Here is an 18,842-nt window from a genome sequence, read left to right on the forward strand (position 1 = left end):
TTGCTCCATGTCTGTGCACTGGTGAGGAGGCATTCAAATCTACTTTGAAATCCTCCTGAGGCCTTATTTATGTGCTCGTCTATGGGACACACACAAAATGTAATCCTCATAATGTCCCTAGGGTGCCTTTGAAGCCATATTAACAAGTAAATCTGCTCTGGTGACACTGTGATTCCTTCCTCTCCTCCGTGTGCCCCCGGGGGTCACCAGCCCCGCTCTCCTAGGGCCCAGGTTTCCACAGTTCAGCTGAGCGCAGCATGTTGTTTTTAGCTGAGTCAAGCCGATTTCCACTGAGACCAGCTGGGATGCTTTGATCACACGCTTCCCCGCAGTTCCTCGCCCAGGGCAAGTGTTAGTGTCACCGTCATCAGAGCGAAACTTCTGAGAAGCTGCCCCCACCCCCCCACCCCTCCCACCCCGGCACTCCTCGCCTCCAGTCAGACCTGCTCGTGGTGCTGTGTTCGCCTCCAACTTATTAGCCCAGGTGCTAAGCCAAACCTGCTTCATAATCTACAGGCTGCACCGGACACTCGGGAATCTCAGATTTGCCAAGACTGGCTTCTTCTGCGCTGACTCATGCAGAGCAGAGCGCCTGCTGTTTGCAGCACCACCTTTCACTCCTACACGCCAGGCAGGGAGCCTTTGCCCCAGGGGTCTGCTTCATCCTTCTGGGAACATGCAGGATGGCGTTGCTGGACCAGGGGACAGGCTGCCGGCCCACAGACAGGGGTGCCCAGGTGCCCAGGGGGTCGAGGCTGAGACCACGCCCTCGCCACCTCATTCTGGCCTCTGGCTAAGGGCTGGAAGGGACCAGCCATGACGTAAAATACAGACATGGTAGGACTCCCATCCCTATGAGCATGTGTGTGGTCGGTGCCGCCAGGTAGGAGTCTGGCCGCAGCTGCCTTGTCCCGCCCTGCATCTACACCTGCTCCTCCTTCCTCCCCTTCTCCCTCAGTGGCCACTGCATGCTCTTTTATGGCCCTCATGGCCCAACCCAACTCAGTGCCCTCTGGTAAGCCTGCACTGTGGGGAACTGTGCTCTGTGGTTGAAACTCTGGCTCAGAAAATCAGCTTTAAAGCCTGAGCTTGGGGGTAAGGCCACTCAGTCATCTCTGGAGCATGTGATCCAGCCTCAAATGTCCACAATTCACCTGTCCGTGGCCACGGCAAACAGCATCCTTCCCACCTGCCCAGAGGAAAGTGGATGCAAAATAGCTGCTTCTTTTCTTCCCTGACATGTTTTTCCTCAGGTTTAAACATATGGATTACTGTGGTTCACAGACTCAGTGATGACCAGAAATTAGATGATGTGACCCAGAATAATTTCAAAGGTGGGAAATTAGAAGTGGTGGCTGGTGGAGTCACAGCCCAAACCAAGCGAGAGGCCTGGCCTAGGAAGCAGTCAGCAGCCGGAGCAAGTGAGTTCTTGCTAATTTTGCAGTGGGGGACGAATCAGTGGCGTCAGGCCATTCAAACAGCCTCTGCAGGGTGGGAGGCGTAGGGTTACATTCTGCTCCCCGCCCTTGTCAGCAGGGCTTCACTCTCCATTCTTTGTGCTCAGGTCAGTCAGTGTGACCTTCAGAGGTCACCACCCTTTCTCGCTCCCCAGTGGTCTCCTTTTACCCCAATCAGCATGTCTTAACCCATCAGTTAAAATGGCCGAGGTCATTTGAATTTGACCCAAGTTGATGATAGTGGGACCCTCACTGTCTGACAGTTGCAGGAGGCCTGTGGGAACTTCTCGCCAATTCTGGACGGGTTCCCACTGGAATCTGCTGCTGATTGTGCAAATCTGGCCAACCCAGCACTGAGTTTGCAAGAAACCACCTGGTTAACCATCTCTGAGCCGCTGCTCATATGACCTTCAGTATTGTTAGAGAAACAGCGTCTGTTTCAACCTTACCTACCTGCTCATTTTCTTGCATTTCTCTGACAAAAGAGCCCGTTTGCATCTTTGCTTATTTCTCTTCTTCCTGAGACATCAGGGGACTTCCTGTGACCTGTGCCAGGGTCCAGGCCATGTCCCTTTCCACTGGGAGTTTGTGCCCTGGAGACACTAAGGAGTACCAGGAGCTGTTACAAATCCTTGTTGATACAGGCAAAAGGTGCTTTGTGGGTGTCAGGGTTTTTTCTCAGAAAGTCCATCTGGGGTCCTATAAGGCACTCATGAGGGTCCCCAAATGTGAAGGCCACAGCTTCACACCCTAGCTTTCCCAGATGAGCCCATAGTTGTCCGTAATTCGGGCCATACTTCCTCCCAAGGCTGTCCTGATTATGTTGATCTCTCCACTAACCCTGTCTCTGCTTAAGTTAGGCAGCGCCTGGGGATCAGAGCCCCCATCGCTGTGTCTGGTAACCCAGGGAGCCTTCCTGGTGGAGGGGCTACTCTTCCATCTGACTCCTTCACGTGATGACAGCTTCAAAGTGTCCTGAGGTTGGGGGAGAAATCAAAGGTCAGAATGCAGCATTAGCCACGTGGGATTCACGCAACAGAAACTCCAGAAAACATTAATTTATTAACATCCCCTAAAGAACACAGAAACAAACTTAGCAACCCTGTCAGACGCCATGATACCAAGTGGCAGCACTAAGACCCCGAGACAGCCAGTGTCACATGTCAAATAGGAGAGTTGCTGTTAACAAAATAAAAACAACAGTAAAAATGACAGAAGTTGGTGAGCGTGTTTCCAAGTCTCTGGGTGTGAGTTTCACGTGCTTCCTACGTGGTCACTGAGCAAGGCCACAAGGCCACATAACCATGTGATGCCCACCCAGGCCACGGCGCCCACACCTGCTTGAGCTGGGATGAGGACATGCACATCGTTTCCGATAGCAAAGACTTTCATAGAAAAGTCTTAGGGGACAACCACTATTAGAAATCTATACATAGAGATACCATATGATCCAGCAATCCCACTCTTGGGCATATATCCGGACAAAAACTTTCCTTAAAAAAGACACATGCACCCACATGTTCATTGCAGCTCTATTCATGATAGCCAAGACATGGAAGCAACCCAAATGTCCATTAACAGACAATCGGATTAGGAAGATGTGGTATATATACACAATGGAATACTACTCAGCCATAAAAAAGAACAAAATAATGCCATTTGCAGCAACATGGATGGAACTAGAGACTCTCGTCCTGAGTGATGTAAGTCAGAAAGAGAAAGACAAATACCATATGATATCACTTATATCTGGAATCTAATATAAGGTACAAATGAACCTTTCCACAGAAAAGAAAATCATGGACTTGCAGAACAGATTTGTGGTTGCCAAGAGGGAGGGGGAGGGAGTGGGGTGGCTGGGGAGCTTTGGGTTAATAGATGCAAACTATTACCTTTGGAATGGATTAGTAATGAGATCCTGCTGTGTAGTCACCTATGATGGAGCATGATAATGTGCAAAAATAGAATGTGTGCATGTATGTGTAACTGAGTCACCATGCTGTACAGTAGAAAAAAAATTATATTGGGGAAATAACTATTTTTTTAAAAAGTAAAAAAAAAAAATGTGCCCTTGCCATGAACTACTTCAAAATAAAAGAAATCAAGTGAATTCAGGTAATAAAAAAGAAAAGAAAAGTCTCAGGGGGAAAATCAGAGTTTGTTGAATTTTATTTTCTAAGGCCCTGAACTCTTCGAGAATGAATTTAAAAACCTCTGATTCCTTGGCCAGCCCAGAAATTAAATTCGTCCTGGGCACCTCTGTGCACTGAGCCTCCTCTGTCCCCCCAGCAGACCTGGCACAGCCACCTCGTCGTTGAGAATGGCCAGCTGGGTAGAGATTCCTGGGACTGGGCCCTGACCTATGACCAAGGACCTTGACACTTCTGCTGGGATCAGGTCCATCTTCCTTGGGAGGGTGAAACATGGCCACACTCAGAGAGGAGAGAGGTGTCCTGGCTCCTGTGTCACCTGGTATCTGCCTACATACAGTCTGGGGAAAATTACTTCCATTTCATCAGATTCTGTGTGCTTCAGAGTATGTGGCTATTAAAGATACTCTCAAATCCAGAACAGTGGCTTTCCCAACTCATTCTTTTCCTTCTAAAAGAACCTGAAAACCAGTTGATCTACTTCTTGGCTTGTGGGCAGAAGGGGACCCTGTAATGATCTGTTATGAACCTGCAACCAGGCCTGCTTTACAGCAGCAGGAAGACACTGACGAGCTTCAGGGATTTCTGAATCAGCGATGCACTGGCTCATTGCACTGTGGACCAATGTGGTTTGGTGTCCTCTCTCCCAGCAGTCAGACCTGTCACTGCCCTGGCCCATCAGGTTAAGGCCGTGAGTCTCAGACTCAACATTTCTGACTTAGAAGGGAAACGTCAGTGATGTTTCTTTTGATGGTAAAATGAGTTCCAAAGACCTTCATTGCCTAGAAATGCTTGGAAGCCTAAACCTGACGGCTTAGACCTGCAACAGCTGGTTCTGAGCCTGACAAATTGCGACGGCCCCACGTGTCCTGGCTGGAGCGTCGGTTCTTCATTGTTGGTGGTAACCCAGAACTCTGACTCCGAAACTCAGGGGGTTCGGGTTGATTGGGAAGCGTCAGGGTTCTTCTTGCCAGTGAAACCGACACAGCCCCCAGGTGCCCGCCCGCCAGCGGGAACTTCTGTTCAAAACGGCTGTGGAACCTGACACAGGAACATTCATGCTGTTAGTTCATGAACTCTCTTGGGAGATCCAAGAAAAATTAAACCAGCCCTAACTGGCCATAAATGTATGAGGAATGCGGACAGTAATAGATCATTATGTGGTTTCTGCGCTTCTTTTACTGACTCTCAACCTGAGTCATTGGACTCTAGCGAGATGTCCTGGCAGCAGAAGGCTGATGCGGGCCCTCATTGTATTTGCCTCTCCAACTTCCCGCCGTTCGCCTCACTAACATCTGCCCTGTCGGGACTGTTTTGCCACCATGGCTGCAATGTCAATAAGGAGGAGTTACCGTCACTTTTGATGTGAATGAATAAATTGAGGGTGAAAATTATCCATGAACGTCGGGCTTTGCTACGGTCGCATTCACAGAGCTGCAGAATTGTGTGGACATGGAGCAGGCCTTGACAGGAGGCTCAGAAATGAGCTGGGGAATTGGATGGTTTTAATGCAGCTGTCCTGTCAGTTTTCTGTTTTAAAAAAATGTATTTTTATCCTCCTTTCCCCTCATCTTGCCAGATAATTATGATAAGCTTTTTCAGTATAATTTAGGTTGGGTTGATTATCCAGACCTGCTCCCCTCTGTAAACACAGTTAAAGAGTTGCAATTTTTTTTTCCAGTTTCTCGACCTTAGAGCCCAGGCAGGACTTATCTGTCATTCAAATGCAGAAAATGTTTTTGAAAGCAGCGGGCATGTTCAGAATTCAGGGGGAATTGGTTTAGAATGGAAGTTGCTGCGAGACTGTGGGGAAGAGAACAGGAGACACAAGTATTTGGGGACTGTGTTCGAGGAGCAAGCATCTGTACAGTAGAAACAACCAGTGAACTTGAGGGGCTGAGTCCCCAGCTCCATGCTCCGTGTGTGGGAGGTGGCACCTCCCTGGTGCTCCTGGAGCTCAGCTGCCAGGGGGCTGGCTGTGGTCTGAGCATTCAGCCCTCCTGACAGATGGATGACAGGTGAGTGTGTAAAGGGCTCAGGCAGGAGCAGACAGTGCCTGACCTCAGGGACTCTGCTCCAGGTTGCCTCTTCCCGACCCCATCCCTCTGCGGCTTCCTCCCTAGGCTTAGCGTGGAGGGGACCTGACAAAGGGGCAGCATCTTCCAAGAGCCCTTTGCATCCTCGCGGACAAGTCAGGAGCAGGGCAGGAAACCAAGGCTGATGAGCATTAGTGCCAAGGGCTTGGCTAAGGGCCTTCCTGTGACTTTTTCTCGCGTTGTCTTTAAATGACCTTTGGACATTCTGCTGTTGTCCTCATTTTGCAGAGAGTGGGGAGCTCAGGCTTAAGCTACTTGCCCAAATCCTACCACGCCTGGATTTGAGCAAATCAGCCCTCTGAAGAGAGTGACAGACACGGTCCCCGTACTCTCAGCGTTTGTAAAAGGCCACGAGGCCGAGGCAGATGGAGCAGGACGTGTGCTCAGGACCAGGTGGGGGGGGTCTTAGCTCAGAGCTGCCTGAGGTCTGGTCCCTGTGATTTAGGAAGGACGGTGTGGATAAAGTATTGAGAGTGGTCCTCCTTGGAGAGGAAGGGCCTCGGGGAGGGGTGGGGGGGGCAAGCTGGAGGTGCCATCTCCCCAGGAACAGGGGTCCCTACACACTCACCAGGCGGGCCCAACACAGCTGATGGGACCCCACCATCCATCACTGTGGCTCTTCCAACTCTGAATTGCGAAGCTTCCTGCCAAATGGGATGAAATCGCCAGGGTTTTCATTATGGAAACACAAATTGCCGGAGGCAGGTTCAATGCCAGGGAGAATCATGCACTGTGTCACAAACATGGCATTAAAATGCTGAGAGGCGTGCATCCGTGCAGCTGCCGCTCTCTAGAAGCACTAACAGGAAGACTGGCGTCTCCACTCCCAATGTCGCTGCTAACCCGGGAGGCCAGCTGCTTTGGAGATTGAAACAATATGGGGGCAGCCAAGCTGCCACAGCCTGGCACAGACACCTCTGGCTGGGTTTCAGGTCAAGGACTATATAACGTGTTAAACCAGAATCGATCTGGGATCCGAGGGCTTTAAAAATGAATTGCGATCCGGGCGCTGCCCTAAAACCTTGTACCAGTTTGGTTTCCTGTGAGCAAACCTGACGTGTGATGTATTTACAGAAAGAAGAGCGATACCCTGGATGTGATCTGTCAACGCATAATTGTAACCAGGTTCATCTGTCATCTTCTGACAAATGTGATTTGCCTTTATTAATATCCAAAGGGGAATAAATGAATAATGGCCAGGCCTGGGGATATTGATCAAAATTCAGTTCTGTGGCTTAGAAGCACTGAAAATGGGTATTTACAAAGACTCAGGTCTGAAACAACCATGCATAAATCGAATTTTCCAAAGTTTTTTTCTTTTAGAAAATAAGAGTAAACGTAACATTTGGCTATGAAGTACTTTAATATCTTGACTTATATAATGAATTTCATACACATTGAGTTTTTTTCAAGTTTGTGTATCAACTGAACATAATACGTAATGTGTTTTTGAAGTCACTGTCCTCACCCCCAAAGCCCCTCTGATGGACATCTGTCACCACACTTGCTTCTGGGCACCGTAGTCGCTGTTGTGTGTGATTTTCCTGCCAGACAGTGGCCCCTGGAGGGCGTGGTTCCCATCTCAGTGTCAGCCAGCAGGTGAGGGTGGGACATGAGTGCTGGGCAGGACTCCAGGGGCTGAGTGTGGGCAAGTGTGGGACAGCATCCCTTACACGCAGCCAGGGAGACGGCAGGCAGGACCACTTCTCAGATAATCCCTCTCACGCCCCCTTCCAGGATTCAGCTTTTAAAAAATGGGAGCCGCAAGACAAGTTCAAAAAATCAGTTTGAATTTTAGACAATTCATCTATTGATATCATTTCATTTTCAGTTATATTGAAAAAGTAACGTAAGAGCATATGGGAGTTTGGAAGAAAAAAGTTTTTAAAAGTAGCACGTGTGAAAATGTTACCACTTAAATATCTTTTTCCTTTTCTTTTCCATAGAACTATAGTTGATCGACAGTGTTTCAGATGTACAGCATTGTGATGCGGTTACATATACATAAAAATGTATGTTGTTTTTCAGATTCTCTTTGATGAGAGGTTATTACAGGATAATGAATATAGTTCCCTGTGCTGTACAGCAGGTCCTTGTTGTAAATGTGTCTTTGGAAGGAATTCTAATCCTTGCGAGACAGTCCACCGTAAGGCAGGTTCAACCAGAGAATGTCCCTAGGGTCCCCAGCATGGCCCAAGGCCTCCTTCCCCCCCTTGTTCCCTGTGGGTTGAAAGTCCCTGCACCGTGGTGTCCACAGGATGCCTCGTCCCCCTGGGCACACACAGTCCCTGGACGCGGCAACCAGAGTTGACACAGGGTCGGTGCTCAGGGAGGCTGAGGGGGTCCATTAGGACTTTAGCAGAAATGAACTTAGCACATTTCCATTCTGAGCCCAGATTTCAATGCAGGGAAAGGAGTGTTTTCAAGAGGAATCAGAAAAGGACCGTGGGCATGTCGAGGAAAGACGGCAACAGTAAAAGTGCTGAGGACACGCGCTCAAAGGCAGACCCGGATCCCAGGCCCTCCTAAGCCCGGACTGGCTGCACAGATGGGTTCAGCAAACAGATGAGCAGTTAGGGTTGACATGCAGAACAGGAGTGAAGTCGGACTTTGGAGCCAGGCCATCTAACTCCAGTAAAGGAGAAAGCTCGCATTTTGGGCTTTACTGATGACTGTTGAAAACCAAGTGTTTCTATAATCTCTTTAGTGCTTATAAAGCACAGAGGCCAGGCTGGCTGAAGAAAATCTGGAAAGAACAAAAGTTTAAAGAGGAAAAGAAAACATGGCCATAATTCCTCCAACTGGAGACAGTCCCTCTTGGCATTTTGGTAAATGGCCCCGGCCTTCCCCCGAGCAAACAAGGATCATGAAGACCCCAGGGCTTTTGCATCCTTCTGTCTCGCCTCGTGTTACACCAGGACTCTCCACCATGGCTAAAAACTAACTCTGTGCCGCGATTGTTCCATAATTTATTAACTGTTCTGCTTTATTGGGGTTTTTGAAAATCTAGGCTTGCCAGCCTTTTTTTAAGGGATAAAAATGAAGCATCACTACTTACCCTTGAGTCATTTGCACAAAAGCCAGAAAAGGCACAAAATAACCGGCACCCTTGTTAACCCCTGCCTTGTCAAACAAAGCCCCTCACACTCAGGTGGACACTGGCCCTGGAGCAGGAAGAAGCCTGGTGTGATGCCAGAACCCCCAGAACCAGAACTTCTGGACCCAGAACCCCCAGGGTGAGCCTGGGCCTCTGCATTCTTCTTGAAGTCCCCAGGTGTGGAGGCAGGATTTAGCAAATAGAGATACAGGATGCCCTTGTAATTGTGAACTTCAGAGCCACAACAGATCTCAATTTTTGGGTTATACTACAAAATATTCTTTGTTTATCTGAAATTCAAACTGACTGGTGTCCTGGATATTGCCTGGCCACCCTCCCCAGGGACTTCTAATGCCCCTGTGGAAAACCACACATCAGACACAAAGATGGTGTCTGGTTTCTGTACCTTTCACTCCCATCTCTGAGCCAGTTACCTAAGCAGTAACTTAAGCTGCAAAGGCTAGTTCTTTCTAAGCTTTGTAAAATGCCCTTTGCTCTGTCTTTAAAATTGTATTTCCAGTTTAAACATGGGGAACATATGTGAGAATTTGACAGTGTGTTCATGTGGATTTTAGATTTAAAACATAGCATATAAAATATAATTAATGTCCCTTTTGCAGTATATCATGTTCAAGTTTAACAGCAGACAGGTAGGGTTTCATCCCGAAGCTTTCTCATATTTAAATAAGAAAGTCTGCTTTTACTTCGGCATTTCTTAATCTCTTTTCTGAGTCCAGAGAAATTCAAAGTGAAATGTGTGCTGCTCTGAGTCAAAAGTGAATTCCTGTGGAAGGTGCTTTTGTAATTTGTTTGCACCAACAAACCGTCACTTGATGACTGTCACCTGGTTTGCAAGCCCGGGATGAGGGACCGTGGCCCATCCATGGCCCACCCCTGCCTGCTGGGCTTCAAGGGACATTTAACTCCTAGTGAAAATTCTGCAGACTTTAGGGCAGCTTCTTCTGGGACCTGATCCTTGGTCCAAAATAAAATTATGAGCACTTTTACAGATTTCAAAGAAAAGCCATTAGTAATCGTTCTGGCGGAGCAGCTGCAGCTGAAACGGGAAGGAGGAACATCAAGAGCTAATCAGCGTCTTTGTCCTCTTGAAGCAGAGCTGAGCCCCCAATCTGTGCAGCTTCCAGTCCTGTCATTAGGAAGCTGCTGGAATGGAGACCTGAGTGCTTTCTGCAGAGGGAAACTTAGAGACTGGAGAAGAATCGAGAAACTGGGTGAACTGTCAGATTGCCAACCTCCGTGGATTGTTCCTTCAGCGAACTGAATTCCTGGGGGTCTCCTGGGTGCCCAGAATAGCTGTTGGTGTCACCCCTCCCACCCGCCCACGGACATGGCCCACAAACTGCTCTGTGTGCTGTATCCTGAACCTTTTCTACCCTCAAGGGGCTTTCTGATCAGGTACAGGGGCAGGAAATACCTTCAGCCTGCCCTCCACCCTGTCTCCATCTTTAAATAAACAGATAATGGGGAGAATTTCTCAGCAAGACTGAACAGAAAGTTCTCATCCAGACAGAGGAAAACCCCTGGCTCGAGCCTGCCTGCTGGGCCCGGACAGAGACAGAGCTGAGGAAAGGCTGGGAGGTGTGGACACACACACAAGGTGGGAGCTGTGAGTCAGTGCTATCTGGGGACTTCCTGGGTTCTGTGCCTGGAGGCAGCCTCTCGGTAGCTCTGAGAACTGCTCCCAACACAGGGGGTTGCAGTCAGCATGTATGTGACTTTGGCAAAGGGTACGTGTAGCCAGCCACACGTCTGGGTGGAAAGTCACTGCTAGTCACCAGGAGCAGGTATCTTGGTTAAAGGTTTTAGCGCTTTTCTAAGTAGGAGAAGGTGGGAGAAACTGTGTTTGTAAAATCTGAAAATTTCTAAGTGAAGACCTGGTCACCACTGCACGCAGAGCGCAGGTGCTCATCCCTCAGGGGCTGTGGAAGGTCAGGACATCAGTGGCTCATGACTTGATGACTTGATCCTTGTGGACCCTGGTGGCAAGCGACCTTCTTTAGTTGGCGATAGGAGTGGCACAGAGGGGTGCGTGAGCCTGCACATGGTGGTGGAGCGAGGCCAGGGCCAAGGCCAAGGGGGCAGAGCCGGGAGATCCCTGGGCTTGGATGGGAGGAAGAGAGAAGAAATGCCCGTCAGAGGAACCCACCCTGAGGAGGCCCAGACGGGCAGCAGTTCAGGGTGGTGGCGGGGCCTGGGCAGGGTCAGACTTTGGAGCCTGGGTTGAATAGCAAATGCCTCACATGCTGCGTCCCCGGCTCAAAACGTGCTTCCAGACCCAAAGGAAGTGGGTGCCGTCCCACGTGATGCCCTGGGGGCCTGTGTCCCCAAGGCTACAGCACCACCGCCCCCCCACCCCTTCCACAATCTGATGGCTCCCTTCCTTACACGTAGAGATCTGCATAGATTTCACTGTAAAAAGGGATTGTACTACTAAAAATCAGAAATCACGACCCCTGTGGGGACTGCAGGTGAATCCCTGCTGCCCTCTGGGCCTGCGGCTGCTGTGTCAAGGACAGAGGTGTCCTTCCTGCCCCACCCACGGGAAACAGTGGGGAAACAATTAAACACGTAAATAAAAACCCCACATGGAGCAGGACATGCTGCAGAGAGACGGGCACAGTGGATAGAAGCGTATTGTTTCATTTTCTTGGTATTTATGAGGTAATAAGAGTCCTGTGTTCTTTCAAACCAAGAAATCTGGTATTTTCTTAAGCGCAGTTTCCCTTTTCATGGATAAACCTTGTTTTCCCTTCTACCTACTACTTTGAAGCCTTAACTGTTTCTTATTATTACTTCCAAGCGGGCATGATTTAAAGATAACTCAAAAGATGTAATCTGGGAGTTCCCGTTGTGGCTCAGTGGTTGACGAATCCGACTAGGAATCATGGGATTGCGGGTTCGATCCCGGCCTCCCTCAATAGGTTGGGGATCCGGCGTTGCTGTGAGCTATGGTGTAGGTCGCAGACACGGCTCGGATCCCACATTGCTATGGCTGTGGTATAGGCCGGTGGCTACAGCTCCTCTTCACCCCTAGCCTGGGAACCTCCATAAGCCACAGGTGCAGCCCTAGAAAAAGACAAAAAGACACCCCCCCCAAAAAAAAGATGTAGTCTGTGCTAAGAGGGTTTAGAAACACAAAAATTGTACATATGTACTCGCCGCTCTTTTCTGAGTCTTGCAGTGGGGCGTTTCAGGTCAGTCTTTAAGAAGTGAGGGCTCACTCATTGCTGATGCCCCCGGACAGCAGGAGGCAGCTCAGTCTTGGAGTCTGTTCCTTCTGAGTCGCAGTCACTCAGCCTCTCCGGGCCGTGATTTCTGCATCCATCAGGCCAGAGGGGACCAGTCCTGCCATAACCACAGATTGGCTGGGCCAGTAAACTGAGGCAGTGAGACCCGAGGACCTGTGAAAGTGCACACAGTTTCCTGTATCACTTTGCTTCTCCACTTCTCTGAAACCTGGTGTTACCAGGACCCGCGGGAGGCAGACCTGGCAGAGCTGTCCAGCCCTGGTGCTGATCCTGAACCCAAGGTTGAACTGTATTCAGGGGGAGAAAGAAGAGAGTGAGATGGTGTGACGGCACTGGGTGCTCGCTGGGTGGATACTGGCAGCCGCACAGGAAGGCATAGTCTCTGGAGGGTGAGGGACCAGGCCCAGGGGTGGATGTGCCCACACGAGACCTGGCTGGCATCTTAGACCCAGCACTTCCTCTGCGTCCTCTGATGCTGCCTCAGAAGCTCCGACTTGAAAACCTCCACCACCTGGAGTGGCAGGAACTAGCGGGGGATCAAGTGACTAAGGAAAGTTCCGCAGAACCATTTTCCACAAAGCCTCGAGACATCCCCATGAGCAGGTAGAAAGTCAGCTGTGTGTGGTCAGTGTAGGAAAGCCACGTCTCCTTCAAACCACTGCTGTGCTGTCACACTGTCATGCTGCCATCACACTTCCATCACACTGCCACACTGCTGTCACAGTGTCACCTGCCACACTGTCACAGTGCCATCACACACTGTCACCTGCCACACTGCCATCACACTATCACACTACTGCATTGCTGTCACACTGCCACACTATCACACTGCCATCACACTGTCACCTTCCACACTGTCACACTGCCACATTGCTATCACACTGTCATCATACTGTCGCCTGCCACACTGCCATCACACTGTCACACTGCCACACTGCCATCACCCTTGCCCTGATCCCCGCCAGCTTGTTTCTTTACTCGTGACCTGACTTTGCTTGGCAGTTCTCCAGAACCATGACATGGTCTCCTCTCATCCCCTACCCACTGTCTGCTCTGGTACTGGCAGCTCCCACTCTGTCCCAGCAGGGGCCCCACACGTTGGGAGGGTCTCTGGTTCCCGCAGTGGGGGCACTGGCTCCCCAGTGACCCTAGCCCCTTCAGGTGGTACAGCCCCTGTGCTGACCTCTGAAGACACAGAACTGCAGATCACCCAGCTCCCTGAGCTGTCACCACATTGCTGGGCCACACGTTGGAGACCCAGTAAAGGGGACATTAACCCATAAGGTGACTTCATTGGCAAGTACCATAAGCTCCGCAGGGGAAGGCGGTCCACAAGAACCCTGTGACTGAAGGGTTGTGTTTCTCCCAGGGCCTGGGGCTCAGAGGTACGAGGGGCACGCAGAAGGGCCAGTGTGGGTTTCCAGGGCCTCTCATCCATGGCAGCTTCCATTGTTGCTGATAAAGCGTGATGGGAACTGAAACATGGCATCGGATGCAGGCACTCCTCATTTTACAGAGCGACTCATCTCACACGTGTAAACCGCGGGGCTGCCTCCTCCCAACGGGCTGTGACCTGCTGGGGGCAGTAAAGGAGCTGTGGCCACAATGCCCAGGGTCTGCACATGTGGCGGGAGCCACTCTGTCATAACCCCAGCCAGGCTGCTCCCTGGGTCCCACTGTGTCACATCAGGGACAAACGCTTCCTCCCCAAAGCACCAGCTGGGGCAGAAGAGAACCAACCCATGTTCATGGTCTCAGCAAGCCCGGCAGGGCAGCTCTGGGGCCCCACCACTGCCAAAGTGGCACCTTGCCCAGGCAGCTGTGGGAAAAGGGGATGCACCTCATGTGCCCTGGGACACCGAGGACGTTGGGGTGACAGCCCTGGGCCTTCCCACACATGTGGGTGAGACATACCTGCACCTACGCTCCCAGCTCTGAGTGGGCATCAGGCAGAAACACAAAGCTGAGCTTCCAAGACAAGTGGGTTAGAAAAGGCAGGATCGAGGCCCTAATGACAGCAGCATGCTCCGGGTGAAACTCAACAGCCAGGAGGTGAAACCAGGAGCAGACGTGGGGTCATTCCCCCTTAATCACACTCAGTGTGTTTGAGTGAAAGTCTTTCTGGAGCAATGCTGCCAAGGCCTTGCTCTGTCTTGACCTGATGCAGGACAGACCAGAGGTGAAACCGAGACCAGGGCGTCCACACTCACGGCTCAGGGCATCCCACTCACAGGCCCAAGCTGCCCTTCGCACAGCCCTGGGTGGCACTGTGAGTGGTGTCCTGAGACCATGAACCTCGTGCCTCCCGCGAAGGTGGGGCTGAGCGCTGCCTCCATCCCATCCCTGTGGCCACACATCAGGCATTTTTGTCATGCATGCTTGTGATTCCACCATGTGATGTTAGCTCATCGTCCAAGTTCACATATTAAAGCTTGTCCTTTGCTTCGTGTGTGTGTGTAAACCAAGGAGAACAAAGGGGTGGGAAATCGAGGGGTTGTTCTTTTGGTTTATTCTCCTAATTCTACTCCAGCCACGTCATGTGGACTGTTTCCAGGTTGATAACACTGACTGTGTGACTGTTGTCTCCATGGCAACCATATTTAATTAGCACTGTGCACCCTAATGCATTAAACATCCCCACAAATGAAAGCAGGGCCATCTCTGGCTCTGTATTGTACTTAGTGTGGTCATCCAACCAACCAGCTTTGTGGTCAGTGGCTCATTAATGGAAAAACACGACTTCAAATGTTCAGAAAGTGCGCTCCGATGGGGTGCAGAGAACTATGTGAAATAACTCGAGTAAGCTCTTTTGTGAAATATCTACCCCACTCCAGACAGGCATTCCTTACACAGATGTCCATGCATAACATCTGTATCCTAAAGGCTGTGCCTGGGATGAAATTCCAGCACAGACTGACCTGCGAGGTGGCCACAGCCCCCCAGCCCCCCTCATGGCCAGACCTCCCGTCTTCCCTTCTGAACATCCTGTAAACCTCTTGGAAGTGGGAGATGCCTATTTGCTGAACTGAAGACAGTGCAAATGTAGTGGGTTGATCACCATGTCCTAAAACAAATCCCCCAGGACTATACCATGGTAACATGGTATTTAGTGTTGCTAGAAGGATGTAATTACTGAAATTTTTGCCCAAAGCCTATTCATGAATGTTGGAAGCCTGTATAAGTGCATGTGGAGTCTGAATATGTAATTTTATGTGGAATTATACTTAGAGAATATGTGCCCAAATGGTGGCATATCTATAGCTATGTATTAAACTCATCTGAAGCTCCCCGTCTCCACAGGGAGACCCACTCTCTGCAACCCCCACTTGCCCTCAGTGTGGGGCAGACAATCATCAGGCATCCAGCAGGGCTAAGCACCCCCCAACCCCTTCACCACCCAGCAGCACACATGGGGCCCAGAGCAGCCTGCATAGCAAGACGCCTGGCTTGCCCAGCGGAGTACAGGACGAAGGCCATGGAGGTGTCCATGGCCAGCGGCCCAGGGTGAGCTGGACAGAGAGCAAAGCACCTCCTTGTTCTCACCGCCCCATCTGAGAATGGAGGGCCCCAGCTTGATGACCATGTCACTCTGAGAAACCAGTCTGCTTTTTCACTAATCACAGAGTGAACAATTGAAAATCAATGACAGCGACCTGAAATGTTCTCCCAGCAGAAGGAAATGAGATTTGGACAAAACTGGCCTAAGACAAACGAATATTAAAATTAGAGCAGTGACCACAGGTTTGAATATTGCTCGATGAGGCCTCAGATGAGACAGGACTTTGCAGATCTCAGAGAAAGCCTCCTCGAAGGCTTCACTGGCCGTAAATAGTCGTGGGCCGAGTTTGCAGAACCCTGTTCATGCCAAGGCTAGTGAGTCTGGAGGAAACTCTCCCACGCAATCCCTGTGGCACCTCCGTGGGGGGTGCAAAGAAATAACACTACAGGGCTGTTCTCAGAGAAGGTGATGGTTCCTGAGGTTTCCGCCAGAGCACCAGCTCTGAGCGGCGGCATTTGAACAAACAAAAAAGCATGTCTGTCTTGTGTTTGCATGCCTGTGGTGGGGAGTGTGGGAGAGTGTTTGCGTGTCTGCAGTGGGCAGTGTGGGAGAGGCGCTGTGAAAACTGTGAGCTACACCAGCAACTTATTAAAGAGTGACTTTGTTTCTCTTTGCAGAGGAAGAGGGCGGGGACCTGGCCCAGCCGGGCATCAGCTTTCCGGGGCCGGCAGAGGAGGATCTAGGTAGAGTACGCACCCAGCCTGGCCGCTGCACAGATTAGACGTGACCGGACGCTCCAGGCTGGAGTGACCATCTGCACGTCCATCACTGGTGACCCTTCCCCGACAAATGTTCAAAGCATATGTTCGACTTTAAGTAAGATGCGGTGACATTTTTTTTTTTAAATAGTAGTTTGTGAACATTATGGAAGCTTTAGGTGAGAACATGGTTGCTCCAGATCATCACAGATTAACTGTGATGGCAGTAATTAGCCTAATTATTATTATTAATTATTAAGGCTGTCATTAACATAATTGATACATGTCCACACGTGTAAAGCGATATATCTCTCCTTATCTCCTTTGTGACTAAAACTGTAAGTAAATCTAAGGAAGGGAAAAGCTTTTTTATTTGCATTTTTTCAAGTAACTGTTACTTGAGATAGAAGAGCTGACTTCCCTGGGCCAGCCCAGCGCCAGCCCAGCGCCTCTGTGGTTTGGATGCTGAGTGCAATTATGCGCTTCCTTCCAAAGATGCTCCCAATCACTGTCACGTTCTGTTTTCCCCAGTAGTAGTTAAAATCACGTGGAAATTTTATGGAAATTTTATTTCTGTGCTGCCACAGTCACAGTGAAGCTGGAGCCGTATCTGGCCGTCACCGTTTGACATGAAGGCACGCTTACATAAAATGGGGCAAATGCTTCTGTTCAAAATGTGGAGCTGTGGATAAATTCAACGTCAAAGAGTTGAATGAAATCAACATGAAACAGTAACTGAGAAAATACACACTCCAGTGGCTCTGGGTTCCTGGCCCTGCATCGAACATGGTTATTCACCAGCTGAAAACACTTCCGGCTGCCTTCCCAGCGTCTGCTGGCCATCTGCTGTTTGATTTATATTTAAATTTGAATTTTTCTTAGTTTGTATCAGATCTTTAGCCAATGAATCTGTTGCTCATTTGATTGGCTTCAAAAATAATATTGAAAAGGGGTTCCGTCATGGCTCAGCAGGTCAAGAATCCAACTTGTATCCATGAAGACACAGGTTCGATCCCTGGCCTTGCTCAGTGGGTTAAAGATCCGGCATTGTGGAGTTCCCGTCGTGGCCCAGTGGTTAACGAATCCGACTAGGAACCATGAGGTTGAGGGTTCGATCCCTGCCCTTCCTCAGTGGGTTAACGATCCGGCGTTGCCGTGAGCTGTGGTGTAGGTTGCAGACGCGGCTCGGATCCCGCGTTGCTGTGGCTCTGGCGTAGGCCGGTGGCTACAGCTCCGATTAGACCCCTAGCCTGGGAACCTCCATATGCCACGGGAGTGGCCCAAGAACAGCAAAAAAAAAAAAAAAAAAAAAAAAAAAAGATCCGGCGTTGCCTTGATTTGTGGTGTAGATCAGAGACGTAGCTCGGATCCCACATTGCTATAGCTGTGGTTTAGGCTGACAGCTGCAGCTCTGATTTGCCCCCTAGCCTGGGAACAGGTGCAGCCCTAAAAAGCAAACAGAAGTCGGCGGGGGGGGGCTCTAAATGTTGCCTGGTCCTCCACTTGTGCTGCTGTGGTGGTGTGTGCAAGGAGGGAAAAACTCTTCATTAGCCATCAGGTGGCAGGATGGACGGAAGTAGCCAGTGGACAGTCCTCGTGGGACTGGGTGCAGTGGTGCCCCTGGTGTGGGGGTGGGGAGTGTGGCGTGGGGGGGTGCTCGCTGGGGTCAGTGGTCTCTATCAGCCCCTTTATGGGAACATTGCAGGCCAGCCTGCCTCTCATTGGTCAGTGTCTCCTGGGGAGGGGAGGGTTTAAATCCTGGTTCCCAAAGGGCTTAGGGTCTGTAAAGTTCCTGTGTGATTCCAACACACACCTCATGTCAGGGACACGGATGTGAAGTTTGTGGAAAGCTAATTTATAAGAAGGTTAGAAAGGGAGAGGGAGAGAGGGAGGAGAGAAGATCTATGTTATGTTCCCAGTGAGTATGCTGACTAATTGACAGCAAACACCCTAATTTTAGACATTTTATTTTCCAAACTGGGTTTTCCAGTTTCCTCACCTCTAAATCGAGGGATTGAAACTGGACAGGTTTTTAAGGCTCTTGCAGGTCTTGGATTTATGGCTCCCCAATTCTCTCTGCCACGTTAAAATTAAAAACACTTTATGACGATGTTAAGGCCATAACAGTGAAGTGAGTCATGCTCATTTCCGAACACCAAGGGCCTTTCACAGCGCGGTAGAGGTTGAAGTCGTAAAACAGTTCAGGAACGTTAGCCTCCAGTCCCATTCAAAATAGCAACCTTCTGTTTTCCAAGGACTTCAGTCTTTAAAAACTTCAAGGAAGGATGAGTGACATTTAGTGAAAATGCCCAAATTTTCTTTAGCAATGGACAAATATGTAAAGTGATCTTTTTAGAAATAAGAATATCACACCTCATGCCCATTACATGTTAGGGCGTGCGCGGTCTCTGAAGTGCATAGGGTGTCACGCATGAAAAGCAATTTTATGATGAGGAAAGTGGCCGTGGACAGAGGAAGAGAGAGGTTTCTATAAAATTAATTTAAAGTCAGTGATA

General features: G+C 49.9%; 1 protein-coding gene across 5 annotated transcripts in view; it reads left to right on the forward strand.

Annotated features, from left to right (window-relative positions):
• The window catches only part of DLGAP2 (discs, large (Drosophila) homolog-associated protein 2), a 667,132-nt gene that overhangs the window by 514,600 nt on the left and 133,690 nt on the right, over positions 1 to 18,842 (forward strand). For all 5 annotated transcript variants that reach the window (XM_021074622.1, XM_021074619.1, XM_021074620.1 and 2 more), the window contains one exon: positions 16,246 to 16,311. In XM_021074622.1, the coding sequence (XP_020930281.1) occupies positions 16,246 to 16,311 (66 nt within the window). The remainder of the gene's footprint in view (positions 1 to 16,245; positions 16,312 to 18,842) is intronic.

Source organism: Sus scrofa, chromosome 15, assembly GCF_000003025.6.
Source record: "Sus scrofa isolate TJ Tabasco breed Duroc chromosome 15, Sscrofa11.1, whole genome shotgun sequence".
Taxonomy (NCBI): domain Eukaryota; kingdom Metazoa; phylum Chordata; class Mammalia; order Artiodactyla; family Suidae; genus Sus; species Sus scrofa.